This window comes from Podarcis vaucheri (genome assembly GCF_965113315.1).
Source record: "Podarcis vaucheri genome assembly, chromosome: 15".
Lineage (NCBI taxonomy): Eukaryota > Metazoa > Chordata > Lepidosauria > Squamata > Lacertidae > Podarcis > Podarcis vaucheri.
The window spans coordinates 42,375,698-42,387,732 of NC_138753.1; the positions used below are offsets into that span (position 1 = coordinate 42,375,698).

General features: G+C 48.1%; 1 protein-coding gene across 4 annotated transcripts in view; it reads right to left on the minus strand.

Moving 5' to 3' along the window:
- PPP2R2A (protein phosphatase 2 regulatory subunit Balpha) overlaps window positions 1-6,602 on the minus strand; it is a 66,795-nt gene extending 60,193 nt beyond the window's left edge. For 2 of the 4 annotated variants that reach the window (XM_082200504.1, XM_082200503.1), the window contains exons 1-2: window positions 4,495-4,546; window positions 3,704-3,781 (exon numbers count right to left, since the gene is read on the minus strand). In XM_082200504.1, coding sequence (XP_082056630.1) covers window positions 3,704-3,781; window positions 4,495-4,531 — 115 coding nt within the window. In that variant the 5' untranslated portion in view covers window positions 4,532-4,546. Of the gene's footprint in view, window positions 1-3,703; window positions 3,782-4,494; window positions 4,547-6,388 lie in introns of those variants that run through there. The other 2 variants (XM_082200506.1, XM_082200505.1) reach the window with 2 other exon arrangements.
- Window positions 6,603-12,035: the final 5,433 nt, after the last annotated feature.

Here is a 12,035-nt window from a genome sequence, read left to right on the forward strand (position 1 = left end):
AACCCTCTCTAGTGGTTAGACTTGTGCATACAGCCAGTGGCGTAGCGTGGGTTGTCAGCACCCGGGGCAACGCAAGTAATTTGCGCCCCCTAACCCGTGGATTTGCGCCCCCTAACCCTAACCCCCCAGATGTTGCGCCCGGTGCGGCCGGCCCCCCCTGCAGCCCCCACGCTACGCCACTGCATACAGCTATCTATTTCTCTTTTTCCATAGAATATAGCCTCCCTCCTTCCAGGCCTTTTAGGAACACCTCCCGAATCATGCACACTGTAAAGCAAAACAACAGGGTTAGCCTTAATGTTAACCAAGGCACCTGCTTTTTAGCTTTTTGAAACCATGCTCGAATGTTGGTTCCAGATCCTACTGGTAAATATTTCCCTTAATCATGGTTATCAGCTGGTGTTGGAGGAGAGAAGGGAGATGATGAAGCAGATGTTCCTGCAGCTACCTCTCAATCCCAGCTGCTGTTCACAGGCTGCAAGCATTACTTCTGAAACAGCCAATACAGCTGAGATCAATACAGCAAAATCCATTGGAGGGCTGTAGATAGTCATTTACTGGGACACTGAATCTCTTGAGGCCATCAAGCTATTGTCTAGAATGCGAATGGGGAACCTGTCTCCCCAGATGTTACTGGATGTTATTAGCTCCAGCCACCATGGCCAGCAACCAGGGATGGTGGGAATTGTAATTCTGAGTCCCCCTGCCTCCGGCTGCAGCTTGCTTCTCCCTCGGCGCACTGGTGGCAGAGGGACTCAGAAGTGGTGGCAGTTTCACTCTCAATGTACCGCCAAGTGAAGCCACCATTGTGGTCCATCCCTCATATCGGTCCTGGGTGATGTATCAATACATTGTCCCAGCCTACCGTCCTCTCCTTGAAGAGGGCCCCAATTTGGCTCCCTCCACCATGCCAGCTAGGAGCTGGTGGTGCAAAGGAAAATCCCTGCCTCAACTTTCACTCTTGGCTGGTAAGATTGCAGTGGAGAGCCTGCACATGGCACTTTCCCAGCCCCTCTTACAACCACTCTGCTAGGTTGCTACATTACACATGGCAACAGTATACAGTATACAGCTGATACAGTAGCACCCCTTAGAAACTGCTGAATCCTTATGCTTCAGAAGTGGACTTTAAAAGCTTGCCTTCAGAAGTAAGGATGCAAATTTTTAGCTCAATGAAGTGTCTCGTTTGCTCTGAGGAAATAATATATGAAGGTTCCCAGAAGGGTAGCTGTGTTTTGTCTGCTGCTGCAAAAGTAAGAGTCTTGTGGCTCCTGAAATTTATTATTTTTAGATCATATATCATGTATAAATATACAGTGTGGTGTAGTGGTTAGACCGCGTGTCAAACTAGGACCTGGGATACTCAGCTTCAAGCCCTTCTCAACTATGAAGCTCAATGGGTGACCAAGGGTCAGTCACTGTCTCTCTCTGTCTGACCTGCCTCACAGAGTGGCAGCAGTGGCATGGGGTATGTTCCTTGAATGACAATCGAGATGTAGTAAGCAGAGGCTGCTAGCAGAGGACCATATTTCAGCGGCAGAGAACTTGCTTTGCCTGAAGAAGGTTCCAGGTTTCACATCTGGCAGGTCTCTGTTTTTGTTCTTTAAAAAAGAATCAGGTACCAAGTTATAGCAAAGACCTCTGTTCTGAAACCCAGGAGAGCCACTGCCAGTCTGAGCAGACAATACTAGGCTAGATGGATAGCCTGGTACTATACGCCAATTATACTATCAAGAAGAAGACAAAGTAAGCTGTAATTTGTCTAACCCAGGGGTTGGGAACCTCCTGCCTGTGAGGCCATTCTGGCCAACATGGCCCAAGCCCAGAGTGAAGTTTGTGGACACCACTGATCAGCTGATTGGTGGCATCTACAAAGTGCTGTGGTTAAGGGCTTCACAAGACTCAAAGCCAGCTGCTTGTTGGCATTTCATGGGCCGTGCAATGTTACGTGACTGATAAGTGAGTGGCCCCACCCACCTGCCAATCTCGACCTATGGAAGGTGGGTAAGATCCAGTTCCCCATCACTGGCCTACCCAGACTGCAGCAGTTCTCCAAGGCTCCAGGCCAAGGGGCTTCCCCATCCCGACCACCTGTAATGCTTTTTAACTGGAGATGACAAGAACTGAACCTGGGACCTTCTGCACACAAACACAGTGCTCTATCAGAGAGCTATGGTCCCAGCCTCAGGAAAAATGAAACTAGGTTCTTTCAGGTTAAGACTGCAAACCTTGGCATGCATGCTTGCTTGGGAATAAGTCCTCCTCAATGCTATAAGACTGCCTTCTTAAGTGGCAGAACTATGCAATGGATCGGACTCCGTGGTGACATTCGCTAAATGTCAAATTTGCATGATGCTCTGATTAATATCTTGTATACTAATGGTGGCTGCTCCCAGACTCTGGAGGGATCCCTGGAGAAGCTAGACTGGCTCCCTCCTTGCTGTCCTTCCGCCAACAGGTGAAAACCTCCTTGTTTTGGGAACTGACTGCTTTGAATGAAAGGGCTGGTGCCAAGCTATTTTTACTGTAATTATTTGTATGTTTTAAACAAGTTTTAGATGTGTGTATGTGTATATATAGTTTTAATTCTATTCATGTTTAATGGTTTTTTAAATAATTGCCTTTTCTCTGGCTTACGCAAGCCGGAGGCCAGGTGGGGGCTCCATTCGACTTCTTCAGCAAAGGAGGGTGCAAAGCCTCCTGCTCCCCAGCTGAGCAGCCCTGATCCTTCTCCTGCTTGCATGCATGGAGGAGAAGAATTGGGGCTCCCTCAGCCGGGGAGCGGGAGCACTTTAATGGAGCCCCGACCCCACCGCTGCCTCGTGCAAGCAGGTGGCGGCCCGGGGGCTCCATAAAGCTGCAGTGGCCTGTCAGGTTCCTCAGCCAAGCAGTTTAAAGAAGTGGAGGGGAGAACAAGCTGTATCGCACCTTGCCAATGCAACTTGTTTCTCCCTCTGCAACGGTTATGAGGGCAGAGTGGTAAATCACTGGTGAAATCTCTGCTGTTCCTGAGTCCCTCTGCCTCCACTGTCAGCTGCGGCTTTTTTCTCCCTGGGTGCGCTGGGCACTGGTAGCAGGAGCGATGATGGTGTCACTCACAATATATCGCCGAGTGAAGCCGCCATCCCAGTCTGCCCCTCATACTTGTCCTGGGCGATATATCAATACATCGCGCAGGCCTGCCTATGAAGTATAATACTTGCATGCTACCTTCTATCACATTTTCCATTTGAATACTTCAGAACTAATGGGAATTCCTAATGCTGTACTATAACCTCAGCAAAATCAAGCATGCAGAAAATTATGCCAGCCCTTCAGGTTTTGGATTCCAATAACTACAGTTAGCCCAGACAGAAAACTTCACACATGAATTTCCAAAGCCTCTGTGATACAGGCTAACCAAAATACTGGATAACTAAGTATCCATAGTGCTGATACATTACTTGGTGTATGTGAACAAAGTTTAATGGTGCTTTAATGTTGCATTATAAAGGTGAACCAATACTTGGAGAAGGGTCATTCCATATCAAGTGATCCAACTTTTTTTACCTCATGTCATCCAGTTTTGTTAATATTTTGTACACTGGTTGAATGATCAAAACAATGTTTAAATCTAAAATTTTAATTATTTATCTCATCCCATTTGTGAGTTATGAAGGTTTGAAATTTAAAAAAATATATATCAAGGGTTAATTGCTCTTACCTTCAGCTACATCGTCATCCACAGCCCCTTTCACCTGAGAAAAACACCATTGAATGTCATTCCCGCCACCTCCGGCTCCTAGAAACAAAACAAAAGTTAAACAAAAGTAATCCACACCCTGCCCATTAAACTCTGCCAGCATTCCACTCTAGTAAGCAGGGATTGCTGGCATGGGGAGTCAGTGGTGCTGAGAAGACCGCACAGAAATCAAGTATTTTCAAAGCAGATGGAAGAACCTAGGAACCCAATCAAACTGTTCCACTTTCACCACCCCACATCCACACACAGAGACACACTTTTGTCGATGAGGATCAGTCCAGATTTCAAAAATCAAGCACAGAGTAAACATAAGTTTCTCTACAAACTGTTGACATCTCTCAGAACCATGTAACTAGTAAATCCAGAAACCATACAAGTTTTGAATACAAGCATGCCACTGATGTCTGCTAGAATTTCACGCAGGAAGCAAAACACTTTACTCTTCTTACCAAAGAAATTAACTTTCTGCATTCATTTTTCCTACACTGCAATTAAGCTGCTAAGATCTAGAATGAAATCATGTAATTTATCACTTAAAACAAGCCCATGTACTTATTTTAGGAACCATGCTTCACCCTCCGAGTAAAAGGCTCTAAAGAATTAACACAGAGTCTTTTATGCACATAGACAAGTATGTTAACATTCAAAGTATTTATTTAAAAGAAAAACAGGAGGACCTCCAGCCCTCAAACCTGCAGAGGTTGGGTTTGAGGAGCTTTGTTTTGTTTTGCTATGAATAAGCTTTAAACTACCGTAAAAGATGGACCGGAGAGAAAATTTCAGGAACATTACTGCCTCAGCGGAAGACGGTGAATCATTTGAACCTTGCCACCAAAACATGTAGAAAAGACACCACCCATTTCTTCTGCATGTCATTCAGACCAAGTCATTTGGGCTGGGTTCATACAGGCAGGAAGAGAGAGAATGAAGAAAGAGCGAGCCGTCCTCAATTCCTGAAAGATGTCAAAATGGAGCTTTCCCTAAGACATATTCCCCCAAACAAGAAGTCGTCTCTCTGGAAGAGCTGAGCAACAGTTGCCTCTTGGCAAGGGGGAACTGAGGGCAGGTTTCCCTCTCCACACAAGGCTGAACAACTTTAAGAAAAAAGTTCAAGTCGGGAGAAGAATGAGCGTGCCAGAAGCATAAACAACCATCAGAGCACAGGAAAATGGAAACAATCTACAAATATTCTATTCCCACCATTCTTTGTTACTTTGTGCTGACACATTCTACCATATTTAGGCACCCTGGAAATGTGAGAGGATGTTTAGCTACATGTTATATAGATGTATTTTAAAAGTGCATCTAACTGCAAGAGCTCCGAAGGCAGGGGGAGCCAACCGCCGCCTCCGGATCCTGCAGGACTCCAACTCCCATCAGCCCTGACCATGAGCCATGCTGAGGGGCTGATGGAATCAGACGCCACCTGGAAAGCAGCACATTGGCGACCCCTACCCTAAGGCCCACATCCGGTGCTCACCCCCAGTTTACTCTTTCCTGGCTATAGATATTTGGGTGGGGTGAGGGCTTTTCATGAAAGGACAGAAAACTCCACTTTTATCCGGGGGGAAACTGGTGCATCATTCCCCAACATCACATTTATAACCTGCTACATTCATGGCTTTCCTCCCATTGATGAAAAAAGAAGGGCAAAACGGAGGCGTGTGGCTAGTGTTGCGAGACTGCAAGGCACAAATCTAAATACAGCCGCCCATGCGACTCTTCCCAACACAAAGCAATTAAATGTGTGGGATGTGGGTGAACGGATTCCAGAAAAAGGAACACAAATGGGACCAGCAGCACATACCCCGTGCGATGAGACAGATTTGCAGCCCTTACACGGTGCAAGCTCCAGCACAAGCTCCAGCACGCTGCAACATGGGGCATCTCCTCTCAGAGAGAACACGCCTCGCGCCGCCCCACATGGAGGAAGCCCAGGCTTCTCTATCTGCCTGCCAGACCCAACACCCCAGGCTGCTCTATCCCTCGTTCTGCACGCAGATTAGTGCCAAGCTGCAGCTCCACTCGCACCAGACCCATCATTTCAGACATAAGCAAGGCTGCAAAAGCCTCGACGCCAAAGCTTGCAGAAACACACACTTGGGAAAGCGAGATCAGAAGGCAATGGATGAGACCCCGGCATCACCCCCACCTCTGCCTGGGGGAAGAAGAAAATCCATCTCTGCACGCCCATCCCTGGAGATTTCTCCCCCAACTTCTGCCTCTGCCTTCGCAAGGAAGGGAGACTTTCTCTCTTGTTAGAAATAAAAGGATAAATGGTCGAAGGAGGGAAGGCGAGGAGAAGGGCAGGGGAACGAAGACCAAGAGCAGACATTTGTGCTTCGGCGCTTAAGCTATTGGCGGAGGACAGCAAGGAAAATGAGGATGCAATAATCATAATAATGGAGCAGCGGAGCAGATTTGCAGAGGGAAATGCATTGCAAAGGACGAGGGGAGCGAGGAAGAGGAAGCAGCCCCGCGCCTTCCCCCAGGGCAGCCTGCAAGTGCAGGAGCAAGCAGCAGCCGCTCTGCAGGCTCCGCCAGAGGCGAGGCCGGTCCAGCTCCCTCACCTGCCTCGGCCGCCCCGGGGCTCGCGAGGAGCAGGCGCCCGTCCCCGGGAAGCGCGAGGGTCTGCCGTGCCCTTACCTGCCATGTTGGGCTCCCAAGGGTGGCCGGCCGGACTGAAGCGGCCTCTCAGCTTCCCGGTGCTCTCCCCGTCCCGGGCTGAAGCGGAGCGCGGAGGGAGGATGGCGGCGGATGGCGTCCGGGGGCGGGCGCGGGCAAGGCGGCTCGGCTCCCAGGGCTTCCCCCGCGCCCGGCTTCCTCTCCGGACCCAGCCCCTCCCCCCGCTCGGGTTCCACTTTCAAAATGGCGCCGGCGGAGCCGAGCGTGACGTCACCGGCGGAGGCGAGGGAGGGTGGGGGAAGAGGAGGGGCGGCGGGGGCGGGGCCTGCGGGGGAAGGAGGCGCGCCCATTGGGTGGCTCCGCGGCGCGGTGGGCGCGGGGTGGGCGGTGGGTCGAAGCCGCCCCGTCGGATGTGGCGGGGGGCGCGCTCGCCGCTTGCGATCCTGTCCGCTGCGCGGAGAAAGGACGCAGAAGGAGTCCCACGGGGCCATAGCTGTCAACCTTTCCCTTTTCTTGCGAGGAATCCTATTCGGAATAAGGGAATTTCCCTTAAAAAAAGGGAAACGTTGACCGCTGTGCGCGGGGCCGGTCCATAGAGGGACCTCTCGTCCTGACCGGGTGGCTTCGTTTTCTTCTGAATTTAAAATAAATTCCGAAAAGTGGTGCGGTGGGACAGAGCGCTCGTCTCTGGCTGGGGACTCCGGTTCTGATGTTACCTGGGAATCCCAACTGCTGGGATCAGCCTAAAGGAAACTTAGGAAGACCCAGCATGCTGCGGCTGAATTCAGAACGTGAGCTTGCTGGCAGGGCAAAGCGAGGCGGCTCCCTTGGGTGCAGGATCCAAGGAATGCATCACCCGCTGCTGCTGTGGCAGAAACCTTGGAGCCCCTTGGAGACTGGATCTACCACCTCCTTTGCTGCCTCTAGAGCAATCTCTCGGCAAATAGGGGCACTGGTGGTCCGCTGGGGTCCCCCGGGCTCTGTACCTGCCCAGCATCTTTCAGAGTGACCCCCTCCCCCCCCATGATGGCCTGGATTCCCACCTCATCCATCAGCTAAGGTTGATTTTATTGCCCCCTTCCCCATTCCAGATTTGGGGGCGGGGCAGAGTGCCTCTGACTACCAGTTGCTTTGGAACAACAGTGGGACAAAATTATTGTGCTCTGCTTTTTTGGCTTCCCAGAAGCATCTCTTTGGCCACTACAGGATTCTGGACTGGGTAAACCTTTGGAGCTAAATCCTACAAGGCTCTTCTTAGGCTATTTTCATATTTACTCAGGAGTAAGCCTCACTGTGCTTACTGCTGACTAAGTGCATATTGTATTGCAGCTACACAGTACAGTCTTGTCCATGTTGACTGAGAGGTCAGCCATTGAATTCGATGGTGCTAACTCCCAAATCATTGCACACTGAACGACAGCCTTAGGCAAAGAGAGGTTAGAAACTGCCATAAGTTCTGTCACGTGTAAGACTATGATCCTGATCAAATTGCCAGCTCATTCACTGGGAGAAAAACTCCCGTGCTGTGCCAATGGGAGCTTTTCTTGCATTGCAATGAGCTGGCACTTGGGAAGAGGAGGCAGGATTCGGACTGGGATGGCGGTAAGAACAGAGTTAATGACCACTCCCCACATGCTGCAGTGCAAATCTTGATCCCCTCTCCTTCCAATTCCACTGGCTATTAAAATAATAATAATAATAAATATTAATTTTTTTAATCAAGCAGGCCAGGGAAAATTATATGACAGTTTGGCCCTAAAGCTTCATTATTGTGCACACTTGCCTGAGAATAAACACCACTGACCACAGTGTGACATATTTCTTTATTGCATTCAGACCTCATCCTCCAAAGAGCTCAAGGCAGCATTGCAATGGTCCTTCACTCCACTGCTACCACAATTCTATCCTGACAACAACCTTATGGGACAGGTTAGGCCAAGTCACCCAGTTAGGCTGTGCAGGGATTTGAACTAGAGTCTCCCAGTCTCAGTCCAGCACTCTAATCACTCCGGCATACTGACTGTGGTATTACCTGAGAGTAGGCTGCAGTGATGCAGATGAGAAGGAAGTACAGCTCCACAGCTGTACAGTAGGAGCAACGATGCCATCTACTGGAGCACCAAGGTGATTGGCAGGCCCTCCACCTCTGGCAAGTGAGTGAGGTGATAGAGAGGCTTTCAAGCTTGTTTGTGATAGAATAACACAAGTCCTCAGATGGATCCTCAGTGCCCAGAGCAGTGAAAGCTGTCTTTTATTTTATTTAGTTGAATGTTCTCCCACCCACCCCCAACCCGTGCATCTTTTCTAGTCTCTTTCCTAGTCCCAGCACACAGGCAACCATGCTCCTGAGCCATCTTTAGCCGCAAGCACCTTTCGCGCTGACAGCCTTGACAGTACCATCTACAGAGAAAGGCTTCCAGCAGAGGGCAATTGGAAAAGCCTTCTGCTGGGTTGGAAAGGGGAAAGCTCTCTGGAGGGGTCTTGTACTTAAACAGGTGCAGAATGGGCAGTGGAGCCGTAGGAATCACAGTTCATAGAATTGTAGGGTTGAAAGGGACCCCAAGGGTCATCAAGTCCAGCCCTTGCAGTGTCCAAATGGTGTGTGTTCAGATTTATTATTAATTGATCATTTGTGAAGCATCTCAAAACAATTCCATAGTACTATAAAACATATATTTTAAAATTGCATATATAAAAACAGTTCCCCATCCAATACAAATACTGGCTGTGGATTTAAAACAACTCTACTTATAAAGCTTGCTGGAAGAGGAGAGTCTTTGGCAGGTGCTTAAAGAAAACCAAATGAGTTGGTGTCTGCAGGAGGCCCTATTCTCCTGAAGAGTACAGTGATCAGTTAGGAACTAACGTAGGAGCCAACTCCTAGGGGCCATTGGGCTCCCCCCCCCAATAAAATATTAGAATGGTAATGCCCAAAGTTGATGAGCATTGCCATTCAAATGGTGTGTGTGCATCGTGTCATGTGATTCGTTATGCAGGACCAGGCTTACCTAGGCCCCCACAACATTTTATTCAAGTTGGAACCGCTGGAAGCTAAAATTAGCTAAGGGAGATGCTAATATTTCAGGTATCTTAGTCCCAAACTGTATGGGGCATTGTATACCACCACCACCAGCACCACCTTGAACTTAGTCTGGTTACTCTGGAAATTATTTCATCAGTGGTGTGATATGATGGCGATATTCTGCCCCAGCCAGCAGTTGAGCAGCCACATTTTGCACGAGCTACAATTTCCGGGATTCCTTCTGGAGGACATCAGTGCATGGACTTCATTGTTCAGGCTAGCTACCCATTGCATTTTAGATGGAATCCTTTAAAAAGGCCTCATCGTCTTTTCTGAGGTCAGAAGTGACCTTGGAGTGGAGGGTCAACAGGAGCACCTTAACCTGAGTGTAGCCTAGATAGGGGTGCACAGTGGATGTCAAACAACATTTATTTATTTGAAATGTGTTCTGCACTTAATCCAAAGATTACAGGGTGGAGAACAACAATGAAACAACAATGTCAAACCAAAGCCATCAGAAACCCTCTGCACAGTAACTCAGAGTAGAGTTTATAGTGTGGCTGCCCCTCTTCTATGGAGCGGCATTCCCCTCGAGATTTGACAGGCACCTACTTATCTGCACTGTCTGCAAACAATTGAATACATTTTTGATATGACAAGTTTTCCCAGCTGGACGGCTGCCACAAGAGTCTATTTTGTATTTTTTAAAAAACAAAAAAGTTCTGTTATTTTCTGTTGTCTTTCATCTATTTTTACTGGACTTTGTAAATTGCCTTGAATCACATGTGTGGAAGGCAATTCCTTTATTAATAGTAATGATAGTGATAATTAAATAATTAATTAAATCATCTGCCCTGGCTGCCAGAATGCTACTGGGTCAGGTTCAAGTACCTTAAGTTGAAGTACAAAGCCCTGAACAATTTGATCCCAGGGTACTTTAAGGATAACCTGAGCCCTTATATCCCAGCCTGATCACTGAGATCATTTGGAGCAATACTATTTGTTATCCCTCACGTTGCAAGGATGGCCTCAGCCAGAAATTGGGCATTTAGAGTCACCAGTACCATGCTGTGAAGCACACATCCAGCAGAGATACGACAGGCACCCTTGCTTTTGACTTTTAGGCTTCTCTTTAGGACTGTTTTTAAATGACAGCAGGCCTTTGTAGCGCTGTAAAATTTAATTGGGTAGCCAGCCATTTTAATGATTCTTCTGTACTTTTTAGAAATGGATCGCCACCCCCCACCCATCTCCACCCCCCTTTTCTTCCTAATGTCTCAACAAATGAAACTGATCTGTAAAAATGTTACATGGAAAAAATACCAGAGACATTACACATACTTCTGTAAAATAAGAAAATCTTTAATAAAAAAATAAATAAAATAAAAATAAAATAATAAATAAATAAAAATACTGCCCTGCCCTGATATTTTACGATATGATGGCAGTTGGGGAGTGGATGGCGGTCAATGGATTGAGGTTGAATCCTGACAAGACAGAAGTACCATTTGGGGGGGGGGTCAGGGGAGACACGGGGGGGGGGACGACGACCTCCCTGGTCCTGAATGGGGCAACTGTGCCCCTGAAGGACCAGGTGTGCAGCCTGGGAGCCATTCTGGGCACACAGCTGTCCATGGAGGCGCAGATCTGTGTCCAGGACAGCTGTCTACCAGCTCCTTCTAGTATGCCGGCTGAGAATGCAGCTCCTAGACTGGTGACTGGAAGCGACTGCCGGGGCCATATAACACCAGTCCTGAAAGATCTACATTGGCTCCCAGTACGTTTTCAATCACAATTCAAAGTGTTGGTGCTGACTTTTAAAGCTCTAAATGGCTTTGGCCCTGTATACCTGAAGGAACATCTCCACCCACATTGTTCATCCTGGACACAGAGATTCAGCTCCAAGCGCCTTCTGGTGGTTAACTCACTGTCAGAAGTGAGGTTGCAGGGAACAAGGCAGAGGGCCTTCACTGGAGCCATGCCCTGTGAAACACCCTCCCATCAGACTTTTAGAAGACATCTGAAGGCAGCCCTACATAGGGAAGTCTTTAATGTTTGATGTTTTACTGTGTTTAATGTTTTTCACTTGTTGGGAACTGCCCAAAGAAACAGGGCCAACCCAGTCAGGTGGGCAACACGTAAATAATAAATAATCAATCTTGGCTGCTGCTGCTGCTGCTGCTGTAATACTTTTAGAAATAGATAATGGCCCTTTCTTTCTCAGTGCTAAAACAATTCACTTTTTTTGTGAACGATTGTGTTGTTGTGAGCTCAGGTTTCTCCGTGAAGCAGAGACTGCTATGCCAGCCAAATAAACAGAGAAGGAGGTAAGCTGCTATTTTAGACGCAGATTCAGTTCACAGCAGAAAATGGCCCAGAAATATAAATGGGTTCAGAACCTGCTCTCTCCACTACTTTTTTCTTGCAATCATAACCTGTTCACCAACACTTTTCACTTGTCTCTCCCCGCTTTTGTCTTTCCTGAGGACACATTTAGATTGTTGAAATTTAGATTGTAAGCTCCTCAGGGCAGATACAGTGGTACCTCTGGTTACGTACTTAATTCGTTCCGGAGGCCCGTTCTTAACCTGAAACTGTTCTTAACCTGAAGCACCACTTTAGCTAATGGGGCCTCCCGCTGCTGCC